The following is a 20,155-nucleotide window of genomic DNA, read 5'->3' as shown; positions in this document are numbered from 1 at the left end:
CTTTTTTGGGGGAGGCGGGGGCATGAAGAAGGATGTACAGTACATACCTTTTAGTCTTTCCTGAGGACTGTAAGTTACAAATTGCTGCAGGATAGCATCATTGTGCCTGGAGATAGTGGTAAAGGTCTGACTGCCCTCAAGTGCTGATTTTTGAAAAAACCCTTGATCTGAGCGTTCCTAAGAAGAAACAGAATCATGTTTTAATTGAAAAAATAAATGTCCAACAAAGGCAAGGAACAGTAATCGCTAAATCACACTGGGGTTTGTGCATTATTTGTCAGGCTTTTATTGCACATTATTAACTCTGCAATGAGAAACATGAAAGATGTCCTCAGACCACTGCTGACCATGAAACAAGAGAGTACCCTTACATTAGAAATGATCATTAAGGATGATAAACAGAGAAAAGGACTTCTTTTTTCTGACCCACAACTGGCTTCATGTTATTCCTCCATCTGTGAGGGCAGCTTGTGGCATTGTCAACATAAGGGCACAGGCAATGCCAGTGATATTTCTTTGCCAGCCAGCTGGTTCCCTTCGCTCAGAGACTGAGTGCGTATGCTCTGATGATCATACACTAAAGCAGACTTGTAACCTCTAAACCCAGGTCTTCTGGCTGGCAGCTGAACAAACTTTTGCCACACCTCTAGTCTGTTTTTCTTTTGAGATATTTTCCCCTCCCCCCATATCCATATTGCAGCTCCTAATTTATTCTCCTGACAGTTGCTGTTAAAAAATGCACAATTTATCAAACTGAGACAAACCCCAAAAGGCACGTCTGTCGTCGTTGTACAGGGGAAATTATTAATATAGACAGTAAAATGCTTTGGCTAATTATTAAAAGGTAGAATGATATTCTTAACATTGTAGTTTCTTTGAAAAGCCAATACATAACAAGAAAGAAGCCTTCACTTGGCCTCCATTTTACAAAGCTGCCTTCACCAGGGCCAGTGGATTTCATATTACAGGTGTAGCACTTATAAATTTTAGGACATGTATGTTAGAATCTTTTAGTGTCACTGTAAGTTTTTGTAAGAAGTGGATGGAATGCCAAGGCTATATTTCCCTATACCCTGTCCCTTTAAGGCAAGGAACTGTGCTGAAAAGGTCAAAGGGAGTAGGGTGTGGTGACAGAAGAGTCTAGCACTCCTGGAAGACTATTGCAGTGGACTTTTGCAAGCTCTGTGTTTGCCTGATTCTGATTACAGTTTTAATAAAATGTTTCCGTTTTAAACAGCATGTCTACTCCTGAGTGTGTAACACAGGCACCAACACTTATGCATCCCTTTTTAGGTACTATCACTTGTGCACACAGATGATGTGTTTATAACTTATCTTCCATGCACACAACTGATAATACTGAAAATTGCATGCATGTGAGCATGCCTGCAAAGTTATGCTCAAAGCAATAGAGACTATTGCCTTTGAAACGTTTCATCATCATCATCATGTTCCTATTACACCTCTGGTGTTTAGGGCAGTGATGAAGCTCTTCTACTCCTGTCTGTTGTTTTTGGGTGGCCTCGTTTTTGCTTGCCTTCAGGTGTCCATCTTATTGCTACTCTGGTGACGGAATCAGTTTCCACCCGAAGCACATGACCGATCCATTTCCAACGCCTCCTGGCAATGATGGTGCTCAGATCCTCTTCGCTGCACTGCGCCAATAGATCTTGGTTTGAGATTGTTCTGGACCAAAAGATATGGAGGATTTTTCTGAGACAGGTTGTATGGAATGAAGACAGTTTGGACATGTCAGACTTCCTCATTCCCCAGCATTCTGCACTATAAAGCAGTGTTGAAAGTACACAGCTCTGATAAATCTTGAGTTTGGTTTTGGTGTTGTATTTTGATGATTTCCAGACTGTATTTAAGCTGCTGAAGATGTTCCTGACTTTATTGATTTTGTTCCAGATGTCCTGGCTTGTTCCATCTTCCTGGCTGATGGTGCTGCCCAAGTATGTGAATGTTTCGACGTTGGTGAGAACATAATCCTCTATCCATACTGGTGATGGTGAGGCAACATTAAAGGTCATGATATCTGTCTTATCGCAGTTGATTTTCAGTCCAATTTGCTGGCTGAAAGTATTGAGTCGAGTTGTTTTTTTCTTGCATATGGTGTTGGGTATGTGATAGGAGAGCAACATCATCTGTGAAGTCCAGGTCTTCAAGGGATGAGAAGAGTGTCCATTTAATGCCTCTTGGCATATCTTCTGTTGTATGCCGCATTACCCAGTCGATAGGTAATGTTGAAGAGGATTGCAGACATGACACACCCCTGACATAGTCCTGTTTTGACTTCAAAACTGAGCTCACTGTGATTAACACTGCATGTAAAGTTGAAACAGAAGCTTTTGATAACATTCATTATACAGAAAGGAATTCCATATGCCTGCAGAATGTGCCATAGGCTGGTCCTGTGAATGCTATCAAAAGCCTTCACAAAGTCTATGAAATTTATGTAGAGTTGCCGTTCTAAGCACCGTTCTATTATGTTTCATATATTGAAGATCTGGTCTGTGCATCCACGCCCTTTCCGAAAACCAGCTTGCCCTTTTCTCAGAATGCAATCAATTGCCTCTGATATACGATGGACTAAGATCTTACACAATACTTTGCTTGGCACAGATAATACTAGTGTGATACTACACCAGTTATTACAATTACTGAGAGTTTCTTTCTTTGGTATCTTCACTATAACCCCATTCATCTGGGGCTTTTTCCCTTTCCCAGACTGATGTAAACAGCGGGGTCAGGATAGATGTCGCTAATTTAGGATTTACCTTGAACAATTCTGCATTCAAGTTATCCTTGCCAGGAGATTTCCCATTTTTTAAGGATTTGACAGCTTGAATGATTTCTTCTTTAGTTGGGGTGTCTGTGTTGATCTCAAGATCTTCTTTTGCCTCCTGGATCTTTGCTTCCTCTTTAGGTGGCTCCCTGTTCAACAATTATTTGAAGTGCTCTGTCCAGCGCATTTCTTGTTCTTTTTCGGTTGTTAGTAAGTGTCCTTGTTTGTTCTTGATGAGAGTGTTTGTTGATGTCTGCCTTTTACCACTGATAAGCTGCATCATTTTGTAGACAGTTCCTTGTTCACCACAAGCAGCTGCATCCTCTGCTTGTGTTGCCAGATTATCAATATAATGCCATTTGTCCGCTCTCACAAGGTATTTGACCTCCCGGTGTGCCTTGCATTATGCTTGTGGTATTTGTCCTTTAGTTTCTGGGATTTTGTGTCTAAAACTTTCTTCTTCAGGACTGGTCTGGTTTCTATGGCATTCCATGTGCTGGGTGTAATCCACTCCCTTTCTTCTCTTCTGCCTGTGGCCTAGACAGGCTTTACTGCTCTGTTTATAAATTGCTGTTCCTTTGTCTGACTCCTTGTTGATCTCATCATCTGCATTCCCCTCCTCTTCATCAAGGTCTGCAAGCGCTTGAAACCTGTTCTTTAACTGCAGAATGAAGGTGTTCTGTATTTCAAGGGACTTTAGCTTGTCAATATCATAATGTCTATGTCCCTTGTTTGGTGGACCCACACCTCTCAGTTTTAGCTTGATTGAGGCTGTCACAAGGATGTGGTCGCTGCCAACATCTGCATCCCTTCTCACTTTCACATCTGTAAGTGAGCTTCGCCATTTGCCACTGATCATTATATGGTTCTTCTTTTGCCTTATAAGACTAGTGATTTCCCAGAGAAAGACAGGCTGGCCATAAGGCCAGATTAACTAAGACCACTTCATCAATGGTGAGAGCCTACTGGTGACAACACAGAGACAGCTACAGACCTAGTCTCATAAGCTTCTTCTTTTCTTTCAGTAGCCACTGGCCAAATAACATGTTGACTGTTTTCCCTTCCTCCTCATTTCAATGCTCTATTCACAGCCAGTTAAATAGTACATTCAGAGGCTCTTTATTATGGGGAAGACCCATTGTTAACAATTATATGTGCCTCTGGTGTACCAGAATTCTTCAAGTTACATTGGGAAGATTTACCACTTATTCCTTATGCCAAGTGATCCACATCTATTACCTTTTGGAAGTATATAGAATCATAGAATATCAGGGTTGGAAGGGACCCCAGAAGGTCATCTAGTCCAACCCCCTGCTCAAAGCAGGACCAATTCCCAGTTAAATCATCCCAACCAGGGCTTTGTCAAGCCTGACCTTAAAAACCTCTAAGGAAGGAGATTCTACCACCTCCCTAGGTAACGCATTCCAGTGTTTCACCACCCTCTTAGTGAAAAAGTTTTTCCTAATATCCAATCTAAACTTCCCCCACTGCAACTTGATATTATTATAATATTGTCGGCTAAATCAAGCCCTGCACTGATACAAACTACTACTACTAAATTAAAGATGGGGACCCACTGGGAGAGGCAGCCTTAAATTAACAACAACCACCAAAAAAAATCTGCTTTTCCAGCTCTTTGATAAATGACACAATCAATATCCCAACAACTGATCAGTAACCAGCTTAATTAGAGTATTCAGCTTGTAAAACAGAGCTGTCATGGAAGGCCTCCATTAGTGTCCTGGCCAATAAAACAAATAATGGATTTTAAAACATTCTGCTTATACCAAGCTGGAACGTAGCAGGTAGGAAACGGTTTTGGGGAAGGGAAAGAATGGGTCATGGCCCATTTTCCTATAGTCTCCAGCCTCAAATGGAATTACAATTGAACCTTGAGCACATTCTATAAAAATTAATTTCTGTTTAAAATGAATTTGATTCAATCAAGAGCTCATTATGTATTCTTCACAGGGCATGTGTCAGAATTGTTTGTGTGTTTCATACATCTGGATAATGTATAAAACTATATACTTTGACGATGAAAAGCAGCTTCTTGTATTTTTATTACATCAATAATTCAGTTGTAGTATTTTTGCCAAAGTTGACTTTTTAAAAATAGAAGCTAGCAATGATAAGCTTTCTTTCTAGTTTTCGCTGTGGGTGGGTTATCATTCATACCTCATCAGAACACAGAATAAATATAAATGTAATACTAGTTTTACATAAGGTACAGACCATGAAAGATAACAGCAGTTGAATCAATTTGCTTTCTTAAATTTAAGAATAATAACCCTAGAACATGCTTTCAACCTGTCTAGAGTGGTATCACCATTGATTGTCTAATTGTGGTAATAAGACTATAAAGGGTCTGTCTCCTACAGGAAAAGATTTGAAAATGTTAGCCAATAATCTTAGAAAATGCCCCAGGGAAACTACACACTTGCTTTCCATGTCTCCCTCTCTGCTATGTCACAGTGTAAAGCCTTTGTGAAAAGCAACTTCCCAGTGCAGTTACAGTATAAAAGTTAGCAAGTTTGGGTTTTTTGGGGTTTTTTTTTTTATGTCAGTCCAGGTGGGAGGTAAAGCAAGTTTAAATATAACTAGTGAAGTGGAATCTACCATATAGAGTTAACTATCCACAGCTTAAGGGAAGACAGCTTCCCTTCCCCAGCACAACCGTTCTCTCTCATCTTTTACGTATAAATACACACAAAAAATATTATTCTCAAACATTCACTCAGAGTACTATCATGTGATTTCTAAAGGCCCTTTTTTCTTTTTATTCTTAATCACAGTTGTAGCTGTTTCTTGTGAACAGTATATATATTGAAAATCCAGTAAAAAATAGTTATTTAAAAGTGAAAGTAAAAATTAGTGTGATGGGTGGATACGCACCTCCAGAAGCCAAGGGCAGACAGCACATTTCTTTACAAGCAAGTAGAGTCACACAGACAGATCGCTTAATTCATTTCCTAGAGCAGAGTTCAAAAAATTCAAGAACTCAAAACTAGTAAATTTTTTAAAAAGTGGCTTTGCTTAATGCAATACTGAATCAGTGCAGGGATGTGCTATATTTATGGAGTCAGAACTATAATTTTAATGAGTTTTTTTTTAAGTGTTAGTTAAAGCCATATGGAGAGTGAAATTGTAACCCCATTGAAATCAATTAAGGGTTTTGCCACTGACTGCAATGAGGCCAGGATTTCACCCAGTATCTTTAACACACACTTAGAAATAGGAAGATATTTTCAAAATGGTGGTTGGAGAATTGCCCCAATAACTATTCTTAATGGAACTGTGAATACAATTCTTTGCTTACCACAAGGAGGTCTAACTCATGAACAAGTTTTTTGCATTACCTGCATTTGTCTATCTAGTCTCCTGAGAACCACTAACTGAATCATCCCGCGAATGTTCCCTTCCATAGACATGGAACGCCTCAGTGTCTCCATGGCTTCATGGTTGGATTTCGCCAGAAGAGACTCTCCATTCACTGCAATCAGCTGGTCATTTATTCGCAGGCGGCCATCCTAGAAGGCAACCAAAAATATTAAAGTAATACCATGTAGGGGCAACATATATAGGAGAGCAAGATACAGTCATGTGTTTCTTTCTTAGAAGCTACATACAATCCAGTTGTAAATATCACCAAGTCTACATAAAAAGTCTAGATCGCTCAAGCTGGCCAATTCCCAGTATTTGCGAAATATGGTTCACAAGACGTTTACAAAAACAGGCACCTCTTCGTCCACACTGTACTTTGTACGAGTCCTAAAGAGGAGAAAATGGGAATATGGACTCTGGGTTAGAGAACATCCACCACACCTGTCAAGATCTGTTGTACAACCAAGAATGAACATTGCAGCACATTTTAAAATTCTGTGCTTCTGTTGTCAGAATCTGCTAAGAAACGATACAGCTCCACAAATGACTCTGTCCTACAGTGCTCATCATGCCATAGTGAATATGCCACCATATAAGGAAGTGTTCTCATACAGAAAGGTCACTAAGACGAAAGCATCCATATCATAACGAAAAGCTCTTCATGTATTTTAACAGCTAACCCTGCTGCCAATAACAAAATTGAAGTTGTGCCATCTAGAGCAGTTTGTGGTTTTGAAGAAATCCATTCACTTTCATTGCCAGGGTTTGCTGACAGCTGTAGGCATAATAAACGTATGGACACTTATTTTCTGCCTTTAGTAGGCATATTGTTGTTTTTATTAATATCTGTGAATGATTTTTTCGTTTCTGTACGCAGAGAACACAGAGAAATAAACACACAGAGAAATTCCTCTGATCAAGAATTGAAGGTTTCTCTTAGGCCTTGTCTACACTGTCACTTTAGAGCGCTGACATTTTCTCGCTCAGGGGGGTGAAAAAACACCAGCGCTGGTAGCTGTGCTCCCAGTGCTGGTGGCCGTGCTCCCAGTGCTGGTGGCCGTGCTCCCAGTGCTGGTGGCCGTGCTCCCAGTGCTGGTGGCCGTGCTCCCAGTGCTGGTGGCTACTCCCCTCGCGGAGGTGGGTTTTTTTTACAGCGCTGGGAGAGCTCTCTCCCAGCACTGGTCCCGCGACTACACAGCCACATTAAAGAGCTGCCACAGCAGCGCTTTAACATTGGTAGTGAAGACATACCCATAGAGTTCACAACTATCAAGTTGGTGTCAGAACTCTGAAAGAAGGAAGAGAAAGGGGCTGAGACTGAAGAAATCTAGCATGAATGGGAAGAAGGGCTGAAAGAATAGCAGGAAAGGACTTGGGATCAAAAAACATTAGCTGGCTTTACATGAATTCAGTTCATTCATGAGCTCATGTGTCCTTCATAATGTCCTCGTCAGAACTGTTTATACATCTCATAGCTGTGTAATCCAAAATGTATATACTTTTCTCTCTTTATTTTTCTATCACACTATTGTTCAATTAACTCTTGTAGCATTGCTGCCAAGTCTAACTAAATGATTTTTGTGTGAGTGACAGTAGCCATGTTAAACCCAGTTTTCTTAAGTATTATTTTTGCTGGAACAGGGAATCAATCCCTGTTATCAGAGCAGGGTACAATTAGAAAGCAGTGACATAGTACTAAAAGGAACAACAGGGGCCAGAAAAGGAAAATAAACAGGGAGGGAAAAGGAGGAAGGAGAGGACTGGAAGATGAGTGAAACAATGAGGGAGGGTGAAAGGACAGAAGAAAATAAGGAGGATTATGACCTTCGTAGAGAGGGGCCAGGAAAGGAGCACAGGAAGCAGTAGTGTCATTTGGGAGGAATATAGTGGAAAACACTCCATTGTTTGTGTTTTATGCCAACATAAATTTACATATAGCCCCACCCTTCCACCACATACAAAAAATGGTGCCCGAGAATATGTGAAGGTGAAGGGAGAGAAAAGAGTTAACACTTTGGGACAGGGCCATTTTGTTACTTGCACATCAGTTTTAATTCCTTTGTGCCCTAATAAAATTCACTAAAATGAATGATTCCATTGATTTCAATGGGAGCATGAGGGAAAAAAGCCTTCTATTTGTAAGTCTCTAATGATTTTGATTTTTTAAAAAAAAAATAGATTCATATTCTTCTCATACAATCCCATAGTCTCTTTCCTGTTCTGTGGATATATCTCTGAATAAACCCTTTTGCTTAAAAATCTGTCGAAGATGCTTGTACAAATACGTACAAGTATACAACAGACAATTTCAAATTTTAGCCTACATACAGGAATATACCAATAAATTATTTTAAATTAATCAGTATAGTCTTAGAAACGCCAGTACTTTCTTGGTTTTGCTTTGAAATCCTTTCATGTGAGATTTAGTATTGCTGTAAATGTTGGCTGTCTTTTATAAACTCAGTTCTTAAAAGCTTTTTTGACCTCTTTAAATGAGGCTTAAATGCAAAGCTCATGACATATCTGATGAACTGAACAAAAGCAAAGTAGTCCTACATGCTTTACAACGCAGTACATTTATAAATACAGAACCATCCCACCAAAAACAAACAGTTGGAAGGCAGATGAATACTGTTTTTGCAGGGGATCAGGAGAAAGTTATTTAGCACAGAGACTTTCTGTGATTTTGAAGAGTGGGGAAAATGTTTGAACCACCCTCAAACTCAGATTTTCACATTACTGGTGTTATGGTCTACTGTTAGTACACTGTACCGCAAGATAATCCGCTTGGCTCAAGACAGGCTACATATCTGTACTTTTCCTTTTATCTCTAAAAGGTTTCTTTCTGCCTTTTGATTAGGAAAACAACTTTTAGAGTATGAACAAATTCGGTATTTTTTCATTCTATCTTTGAACCTGCAAGTGGGCCACAATCATTAAGAATGAAATTATTGTCCCCTGGCATAGTCTGACTAAATGTGATTTACGTGGGGAATCAAAGTAAAAGGTAAATTTATGGCCACCTCTATTTGTAGGCAGGCCACAGGACACTTAGCATTTTGACTGTAACAGTGGCTATGGCACTGTATTCTCCTACACGGAGTTTGCCCTCTCAAAATCACACTCTGGCGACTACCTGGGACCCCCTTTGACCTCCTTCCCTCTGAGGAAACTGCTTCCTGGCATTCAGTGCAGCCATTCTGTTCCCTGACCCACCCCATACAATTAACTACTAATATTTACATTACGATTGTACCTAGAGCCTCCAAAGAGGCTTGGACTCCATTGTGCTGGGTGTGGTACAAACATATAGGAAGAAACAATCTCTGCCCTGAAAAAGCTTACAGTAGTCGTTCTACTGCATTTTAGCTACAGAGGAGGAGTGGGATTTCATCCCAAGTGCACTGCCAACATGCTACAAGACATGTGAAATTGAAAACAATACAATTAAAGAGTAAGAGGATGCATCTAAACACATTCATCCCAATGGGCACTTTAGCATCTTGTCCTCAGATGAAAGGTGCTATATAACTGCAAATGTCATGAATATTAGTAATACCTCACTTATAGCTATTGAAGCCAAAGAGTACATTCTTTGCAAAAATCACAAAAGGATGTTGATGTGGGTCTTCAAGGAGCAATCATCAAGTATAATAGTGGTTTAATCTTGTACAGTTCTTTAAATTCATTAGTATTCTTATTAGGATTCTTAAAAAATAAATAAATAGTGCAATGGAAAAATGTAAGCTATTAACTGCTGAAGGAGTTAAGTTATCCAATGATCACTAGGTATTCTGCTGGTTTTTGTGGGTAAACTGGATGAGTTGCGATTCTCTAAAATCTACAACATACACTTCAATTTTCTACATAAAAATTAGCCTAAAGATTTCAATTTCCCCCTACATTTTTCACAACTTCTTTACTGGGTTTCTTCACTGCCTGCTAAAACAAGTGAGTTAAATCACTGTGTTAAAATTTCAGAAGTCACTGAAAAATGTTGGCCTGTCTTCAGACCTTCTGTCCAGACTGATAAGAGATAATACTAACTAACCAAAATTGTTTGCATTTTGTACATAACCTAATACATTCTTTTCATTCTGGAAAAGAGACATCGGTGAAAGAAGTCTTTCAAACTCTGACACATTAAAGACATTTGGACAGCATAAAAAGGCACTTTCCGTGAATAAATATCCAATTTGTAGCACTACATCTATTGCAATGCTGAGACAAATTCGTTGGTCTCTTGCTGGTATATGTGATCTGTAAAAGGGTAAGAAATAATCTGATGACTTCAAGCTGATCTGCAAATCTTGTATTCATGCTCTTCTGAAGACAAATTGTGATTTTGTGGGAGGAGGTTGTTTTTCAAAACTGTAACATCTAACAATATAACAAAGACCAGATTCATTTTTCCATTCCAGCCACAAAAGTGAGATACTGTGAGATCATCCTCATGCCTAAAGGGTTATGAACTTCTTGATTTTTCAGTAGTCACGATATCACAAAAGAACCTAGGTTCACTGAAAAGCAATACATGTGCTTAAATCCAAGTGTTTTTGGTTCCAGAATCTAGTACAATAAACTGCAGGGGCAAATGCTCAGAATAAGTGCAAATAAAAGCTTTGAATTTAAAATTCCCAATACACAAGGCTTTTAACATAAATGTTAGAAGTCCTGATTTACACACACACACACACACTTTAAATTGATGCAAGGAATTTTATAGTTGTTCACAGTTGGGTGACAACTGTGCTGTGCAAGATAGCCAACCACAGGAATACAGAGAACTGGAAACCCAGAAAGAGTAGGCTTTATTTACATAACACAATTCAGATTGGTGTGGTGACTTGGCTGTATTGTACTGAACTACTTCGAAGACGATCCAGACTTGGGAATGACTGTGGGACTTGCTATCTGTGCCAGTAGAAGGCTGTTTTCATAGTACCTAGAAAGTTCCCACAGTCTTTGCTTTACACAGGAAAGAGGAGCTGTCCCCTTGGTAGTCAGAGAGCTTGGGTTGTATGTCCAGCAGCAGCGTGTGTATGTGTCTGAGGAAGTCCCTAGGCTTTATAGGAAAACCTGGCTTCTTTGTTCCTCCAACAGTTATGTTCCTTATATTAACAGCTCTATAAGTTCTGATATCCTTTACATTATCTTACCACATTTGCTTTGTCAAACTCATCTATCATTCCATTCCAAGCAGGTGTGGACAATGAGCAACCTCTTTTTGGACTGCCCCTTTCCATTGCGGCATGTTATTCCTCCTTGTGAAAGGACATTTTGTATCTGGTCTGTTTTTAAGGGCTGTACTGGCCCTAACGTAGCAACTTGTGAAATGGAACTTTTGTTAACAAGTCATTTGGATGATTCATTCCTAGAGCAATGTAAGCAGATTTTTCTCAGTAGTTAATAGTGCACGCATATATAAGTACAGTGAGAGGAAGGATGGTCCAGTGATTGGCCTAGGACTTGGGAAACCTGGATTCCCTACCCTTTGTGATCGTGGCCAAGTTACTGTGTCTCTCAGTGACCCATTTATAAAATGAGGAAAATAGCACCATAGTCAGGCTGCACTATCATAGATTAAAATCTATGAAAAATTTTTAACATACAATTTGGTACCACCTCCATAGATACATTTCTGATATAGCTATCTATCCCAAAGTATTGCACTCGCAACTATACAGATGGAAAAAGAAAGAAACAGTGACCCTAGAAATTATATGTATTCTTTCCCTTATGTTCTTTATAATTTCACCCTCTACAAAGGGAAATGTACTGTGATAAACAACAGCAATGGAAAGAGTTGGGGAGATGGTTGGAGGAATTTGGCAGACATGTTAATTGTTAATATTTGAGTTTAAATCTGTTATGTATGTTTCTAACTATACATGGATTCTCAGTACTACAATAAACAGTTTAAAACCCTCACACAATTCTAGAACTGGAGAATAGGGGAAAATGCTCATCCTATTGTTGGTAAAATGGGAGTAGGTCATGTGGGTAAAATTCTGATGCTTAAAACCCCAGCAAAGAATAAAACAACAGTAAAATAAACTTTGTTTCTTGGTTAACCAACTTTCTTGCTGTCACAAAAACAACTCCCTTCCTTTTTTAGAAAGGTAAATAAAGACAACTAAGTATTAAACAGTCATATAAAGGCTAAAGCCTTGATTGATGCCATCTGGCATTTAACACCATCTGTAAATATGTGGTTGTGTAGTTTTTAATGTTGTGAATTGTCTTACTCAGTACGTTAGTGTCAGTAGAGGAAATTACACAGACTGAATTAAAGGTGTTTCTACAGAAAACAGAATTGTTAGGATCTGCTGAGATAACACAAAAGAAAATATTACATTATAGATCCAAAACAGCTAAATGTATTACATGACAAGATGATTAAGACTCTTGTTTTTAATTTCACTAAAGCTATCTCTATTCAAATTTTATTTGGTGAACTTGCTGCCAATAAATTTCGTAAACATTAGCAAGTTATTCAAGTGCTTTTTAATCAAAAAAGTGAACAAGAGTCCTTACTTCCATGAGAGAGATGAACAAGTCATAATGTTGTGATTTATCAGTTTGTGTTCAGCTCAGACATCAGTTCTGTGCAACTGTTGTTAACCTCAACTAAGGCACGCTTTGTCCATAATACTAACAATATTTTGATTGGCAAGTAAAAAGAATATGACAAACTAGGTTTCCATTGACAGTTCAGATTGAATACATTATTCTCCATCTCACAGGCTTGCTGAATTTTTATTCTTGTAAACGCTAAATGACTTTGTAATTTCATTGTCTTTACACTACTTTATGGGTCCAGCTGTGTCACCCTTGGAACTCTGGACAGACTAAAAGCAGCCCAGAGAGAATGCTACATGCAATAAGCTGGGGGCTGAACTGGAAATGGGGGAGGAGCTGGGGCTCGAGGCGGAGATGGCCTGGCAGTGGACAGGGGCAGAGCGGGGCTTGGGGGCAGCGATCCCCACTTCCCATAGGGGCTGGCCTAGGCCTCACCACTCCCCTGCCCCCCCCCAAAAACGTTCCTCCATGCCCCCCTAGTGGGTCATGCACCACAGTTTGGGCATCATTGCCCTAATGGTTCAGTAGTTAAGGCTATTTTGAGTTCTCCACTTAAAGCAAGGTATGAATCCTTTAATTAAAACCGGAACATTCACAGAAATCATTCTCAAAAATGGGCTTTTGCAAGAACTGTAATCTTCTATGGCACTTCACACTTTTAAGTGCCTTTGTGGTACAGTTCAAGGTGGTTTAAAAAACGCTTTTTTCAGGTTTCACCGATTTTTTTTTCCAGGGTCACATAACATCACAAACTCAAGTTACAAATGTACAATTTCACAAGGGTTTCAACTTACATTAAAGCCCAGCATGGAGCTATTTGTGAGGAAAAATAAAAATGTGATTTGGCTTTTCTGTTATAACTTTTGTTTTGGTTTGTTTTCTTGCACCATGGAGGCTTGCAGAGCACTGAATGTTCACAGCCAGCTTTGGTTGCTTCCCAGGTCACGAGGAAGGCCACCTCCCCATCTGACAACGCTATCCAGGTTCTTACACTGCACTGTGGAGTCTCAACACCTTCCAGAGTGGCATTCATTCTGACAGACCTTGCTAGGTATGAGAGTTCAGGGCTTTCTGTCACAAACTCTAGCAAGTCTACAGAAAACTAAGGGGAATGGGTGATTTAGAGGATGACAGATAACAAGGAAGCCTCAGCTTCAGAGGGTACAGAGGCCACCTGTAGGGGTCAGGGACAGACATGGAATGAAAAGAAGGCATAGGAGGCACAGAAACAGAGAAACACCTTTCTCCATGTTAGACATTTTAAGCATGTAAAGTTTAGCACTTTCAGCTTGGAAAAAAGGCTTGCCCTTATTATCGTCCTTCCTTCACATTCCACAAAACTATAAATCCTGCCCCAATACACACACTCCGTACATAAAAATCTACAAGCAGAAGAGTCCCACTGCAGTAACCACCATTGCTATGGTGTACCTCATGGCATCTACCAGAGCTTAGTTTTCCTCCTTCAGTCCTTACACACCAAGCCTACTTAAAACTTTTGTTGTTAAAAAAAACCCCACCACCACACCAAGGAAATTCTCACACCAAAGATGCCATTAACGTACAGTTAAAGTTGCTCAAGTGTATTTCCTATCAGCACAAATTAAAAATCAATGAAATCACCAGTTTAGGCAAACATTAACATCCAAACCAACCTCAATTCACATCTCTTACCCCCCACCAAATATAATCACAGACTCCTCAACTCTAAGACATAGGGTAGACTTTTAAAAAATGCCTCTGTGATGAAGGAGGCCTAAGTCCCCTTCACTTAGGCGTTTTTGGAAATTCTACCCAAAGCCTTTTTCACTCCAAAATACTCTAAACCACAAAGCTCACAGTCAATTCTGCAAAAGTTCACTCAAATGCACAGCCTTAACTCTGACATCACTTTAAAAAAAAGGAAAAAAGTATACTTTTTTTCAGTACAAGTATGCATCTTTGTAAGATCTCTTTATAGAATAAAGAAACACTTGAGCAATCTTAACTATGAGGTAAATATTGGTGTGTGAGCTAAATATATATATTTATATATGTTAATGTACATAGGATATTATTATGTGATGTGCTGGAATTAGCACAGTTTAGAAGAGCATTCCAGTAATTTTCTGGAAGTGAGAAGACAAGAACTCTCTCACGAAAAACTCCTAGAAGAGCATGTAAACATCTGAATACTACCAGACAAGAGCTAATACAGTTCTTCCATACCTTAAAAGCTGCACCTCCATGGATAATGGATTTGATGAAAATCCCAAGGTCAGCCCCGGTCTCCCGAGATTTGTTGCCTTTCAAGCTGACACCAAGTCCAGCAGAACCTGAATCATTCAGAGGTATCTCAAAGGTCAGCTGTTCTGTGGTCTCCGGTGAAAGAATACTGCAGTTGGGCTCTCCTTTCTGTTGGAGAAATTGAAAGATGAAAACAGTGGAGGAAAAAAAGAGAATATTACACACACAGTACATTCTAGGTTTCCCAGATCTAATTCTTTGGACAGGTTCATGTAACTAAAAATAGTTTTGACCATATCTTTCCTTTATCTAGTCAACAGCTTTTAGGCTATTGCCTATGATTTGGTCACATGATTCTGTGACAGAATATATATTATTAAAATATTTATAAATATGATTACATGGAATATGGAAACACTTTAGCACAAGGTACTACAAGTCTGATACTACAGGACATTTAAGGTGAAGGACTCTGCATTTCAAACTTATACAAACAGCTACATTAAAAACGTACTCTCATAATTCATACTGCCTTTACATGTACGCTCACTGATTTTAATAGAGTTGTGTGGTTCAATTCCATACCATTCTAAGCTAAATCCTTAAAAAATTATTGCACCCTTAGTGGATGAATTGGTGCATGCTTTGGATCTCTTTTAAAGTTTGGAGCAGCAGTGTAAGAAACAAAATTAATAGAAAAATGGTATATGCAGAAAAATACCATTTTAAAAAGCAGAACGTGAAGTTAGCATTTCTCAAAGGTGCTGGACTGAAGTCCTCTGTTAATCCACAGAATGGGCACCACACAGGAAGTGGCAGTGGAAACTTCTCAACACTGTCCTGCCAACATTCCTCAAACCTAACTTAGAGGTACAGTGGAACCTCAGAGTTACAAACACCAAAATTAGGAACTGACCAATCAACCATTTGGAACCGGAAGTACACTATCGGGTAGCAGCAGAGACCAAAAAAACAAATACAGCACAGTACTAAAAAAATAAAGGGAAAGTTTAAAAAATATATTTGGCAAAGTAAGGAAACTGTTTCCATGCTTGTTTCATTTAAATTAAGATGGCATCAAAGCAGCATTTTTCTTCTGCACAGTACAGTTTCAAAGTTGTATTAAGTCAATGTTCAACTGTAAACTTTTGAATGAACAACCATAATGTTTTGTTCAGAGTTACGAACCATTCCCGAGGGGTTTGTAACTCTGAGGTTCTCCTGTACCACCTCCATGGGTACAAGGAAGTTCACGCCCCACATCCTTGCCGTCTCTGCTGAGATTGTCCACACAGCATCAAAGTGTGCCAGTTGTGGGGCTGGCTTCTGGATAATCATAATGGTTCCTTAATGACCTTAAAGTTTATTATTCTGTCCAACTGGCAGTGGACTGAGACCACTATACAATACATTTAACACCCTACATGGGCAGCAAGAGGTGTGATCAAAACCAATAAGGGTAAAAACTAAATGTAAGTGAATGTCAATCATTGAAATAGTGTCAATTGAATACATGATTCACTTACATTTATCTAAGACGCCACTATTGCTGATGGAAAGTAACTACTGTCTGAGGGAGGGGTCACACTATTCAGTGAGCTAGAAGTATAAACCTTGATTCTAATATGTACCAAATACAAATATTTATTAAAAATTAATTGCATGGAAGTCAATTCATTTCATTTAATTGGAAAATACAAAAATGGCACGGTGTTGACACTGATAATTACTGTCTTGATGTCATTAGCTTATCTCCACTACTTTTGCTCCATTTCTGTGCGCTTGCTTTTTTTCACCTGAAGTACACAACTTTCTGTGACATTTTTTCCTTACATAAGTAATTAACAAAATTATAACATGGAGGCAACAGTCCTGTAAAAGTTCCCAAAGCCAATGAATTAAAATAAATAAGGGAAACTGAGCTAGAGTGGTTAGAGAATACGGTTGGATGTCTGGATTTGTATTGTCGCCTGTGACAATGACTCATCATAGGAGTTCGGTCAAGTCACTTAATCACATGGCCCACGAGCAGCACCACAGCCTCCCCTCTAGCTGAAGTTCATTAGACTCGATCTTACTGATTAATGATTTGTAGTTATGAAATATATTACCACAATGGGGCTGCTAGGAATCTACTGCTAAGGTATGTATCCCACAACGTGGCTCAAAAGAGGGAATCCTTCATCTAAGATGTATCTTACCTAGCCATAAGAAATCGTAGATATGGAATGAACTGCAGCCCAAATCTGACAATCACAGGATCAGTGTGAGGGAGGATGAGTTTTAGCATAAATTCTCAGATATTATGGGGATAGGGGCACTAAATAAATAAATGAGGGAGGGGGAGGGGGAGAAGACAGAGATTACCAGATCTTCTATTGATAGCATTTGAAATGGGGGGTGGGAAGGAGGGAAGGGAGGAGTGGCAATAAATTTTGGACCCAAAGTAAAATACCAACCAAAAAATATGACTTCTCACTGAAATATATACCCCAACCACAGCAAACTTCTTAACTATCTCCTAATGCAATGATAGCACCCCAAACGCCTTATATAAATGGGATCACCTACATTTCTGCCTGCTACTTGCTTGCTGCACCAAATAGGATCTTTATTTTCAACTAACAGCATAGGAAATGGACAGGTAATATCCATACCACCTCATATAATCACATCATTTCACATCATGAATATTGGGGCACTTGCTGACATCATTCACTTATATATTCTCTGGGATTTTCTGTCAGTATCCTTTTGGATCACAAAATAAATGGTTGCTGAAATACCACAAAACATAAAACAACTCCCTATAATCATACCAAGCCAGTACAACTGAAACCTTTTTGCCCCCTCAGCACAGTGCAAGAAAGTCTGGCTGTAAGACAGATCTTTATAGTGAAGAAGTTGGAAAATTGCTCATGTCCTCAAATGATGACAGGAGAGACAGCATGGATAAAACAGACTGTTCATTCCTAAACTGCTCTGTCAAGTGTTTTTTCTTTTTTTGCCATGTCCCTACAAATGATAGAATATTTTATAACAGAAGCTACAAAATGATGTTAATTCTAGTGGACAACAATAACTGGACAATTATTGTACATTTATATACTATAAATAATAACTACAAACACGTGCTTTATATCATTGTTTCTAAATATAAGTGAGTTCAGTTTTACACTAGATTCCCATACAAGTAGACTGCTAAAAACATGTGAAAAGCTAACCAAACTCTTCAAGTTTTGTGTAACATTTTTACTTTTATTTAATAAACGTATTCTTTGCATTAGTGCTTTTCACCAATCCATTGGGTTATCATCTGAGTGCCTAGACATGCTATCTGTATCAAATGAGATCTTAAAAATATGTTCAGTGAGATATAAATACTAATTTTTTTCAGTATTAGGTTTCTTTCAGCTCTCCTTCAATACCCAGTTTGGAATCCTTATAGTTTCACAACCCTTTCACTGCAGCACTCTAAGAATTGAGTAATTTTATTATAAGAAAACCTCAGTAAATTAAAGTTCAATGAAAACAACAGCTGCTTGTACCTATTACTCAAGGAACTCTCCAGACAATCCCCCCTAATACCTTTCACAACTGCTCCGTAGAACTAAATTGGTTGAAAAACTGCCCCTTCTTGCGTGCATATTTACATTCAGCTTTACCCTAAGATCCAGCCAATGAATGTTGACAATCTGGCCCTTTTGGCTGATAGCTAAAAGGAAGTGTTAAATATGGTATCAGAGTGGGCATCTGTGTTTGAAGGTAGATGCAAAGCCAACTGAAGTTATGCAAGTAACGAAGGTGGACAAAGAGCTGTTGATAGGAGTTTCAGGAGAGAAGCTGAATCAGAAGAAAGAATTTTGTATTGGGAAATACACTTACTGCCATCGGAGAGAAATCTGGAGAATTGAAAAGAAGAACCCAGCATGCATGGGCAGCAGTGAAAAAGGTGGCAGGAGTACTGTGGGACCAGCTATTAAGTAACAAATTGAAAGGAAAAATGTACAATGCATGTGTTTGTCCCTGCCTGCTCTACGGTTTGGAAAGGGTGGATCTGATAGAAAGGGAAGAAAAAAAAAATTACATACAGGTAGTGGAAAACAACATACTGAGGAGAATGGAAGACAAGCAGAGGTTAGAGGGCACATGGAAGAAATCAGTGGGGAGATTAACTTGGAACTCTTCGGGTATGTCTACACTGCAAATAAAAAACCCACAGCTGGCCCATGTCAGCTGACTTGTGCTACGTGGCTGTTTAACTGCGGTGTAGATGTTTGGGCTTGGGCTGGAGAGTGAGCTCTGGGACCTCACGAAGGGGGAAGGTCTAGAGCCCAAGTCCAAATGTCTACACCACAATCAAACAGCTCCTTAGCCCAAGTCCCACGAGTCCGAGTCAGTTGACACAGGCCAGCCAGCCAGACAGGGTATGTCTAATTGCAGTGTAGACATACCCTTAGTGATGGAAAGCCTGGGGAGCACATGTTTGAGGTGCGCGGCACATGTGATAATGACCAGGAAAGAAAGCATGAGAGGAAGAAGACAGCAAAAAAGGACATGGAAGTCCAAGGATACGGTGGAAAGACTCTGTTAAGAGAAGTTTGAAGAGAAAAGGAATTGAACTCCAAGACCTACGAACCCATGCCATGGACTGGAAGGAGTGGCAAAGAATTTTGGGTACCTCTGATCCACTGTAAATTGGAAAAGAAGTCAAAAAATGAAGTGATGTTTACACTAAGATCCAGCTAAATGTGACTTAAAACCAAACTAAGTCTGGTTTGTTTTAACTGTAATGTCACACACTAGCTAGCCATGAAGTGAAACCCCACTGACCAGAACTCTTTACAGGATAGGTGAAAGGAAAGCTGCTTCAGATGTAAAAGTCAACTCCACAGCTCAGCATGAAACTACGGTAGCCCTGTCCTTATCTCTTAACTTAAGACATATAATTCCTTACCTAGTCCATGGAATCTAACCACAAATGCTTGGATGCTCAACATAGCAAGTAGCAATTAATTCATCACAGACAACTACAGCAATGAAAAACCTACTGAAAATTTCTGTTGGCAGAGGAAGAAATACAAATACATTTCCTAAAAGTTTGGTTTCCTTCAATATACCAAAAAGAAAAGGAGTACTAGTGGCACCTTAGAGACTAACCGATTTATTTGAGCA

The 20,155-nt window shown here is 39.2% G+C and overlaps 1 protein-coding gene across 5 annotated transcripts in view; it reads right to left on the bottom strand.

The window, feature by feature from the left end:
* The window catches only part of PARD3B (par-3 family cell polarity regulator beta), a 607,862-nt gene that overhangs the window by 259,855 nt on the left and 327,852 nt on the right, over positions 1 to 20,155 (bottom strand). For all 5 annotated transcript variants that reach the window (XM_084642619.1, XM_084642620.1, XM_084642618.1 and 2 more), the window contains exons 11-13: positions 14,963 to 15,148; positions 6,148 to 6,318; positions 48 to 177 (exon numbers count right to left, since the gene is read on the bottom strand). In XM_084642619.1, coding sequence (XP_084498745.1) covers positions 48 to 177; positions 6,148 to 6,318; positions 14,963 to 15,148 — 487 coding nt within the window. The remainder of the gene's footprint in view (positions 1 to 47; positions 178 to 6,147; positions 6,319 to 14,962; positions 15,149 to 20,155) is intronic.

This window comes from Lepidochelys olivacea, assembly GCF_965140295.1.
Source record: "Lepidochelys olivacea isolate rLepOli2 genome assembly, chromosome: 11".
NCBI classification, from domain to species: domain Eukaryota; kingdom Metazoa; phylum Chordata; order Testudines; family Cheloniidae; genus Lepidochelys; species Lepidochelys olivacea.
The sequence above is the reverse complement of the archived record's forward strand: the minus strand, read 5'-3'. Positions and strand labels throughout refer to the sequence as shown.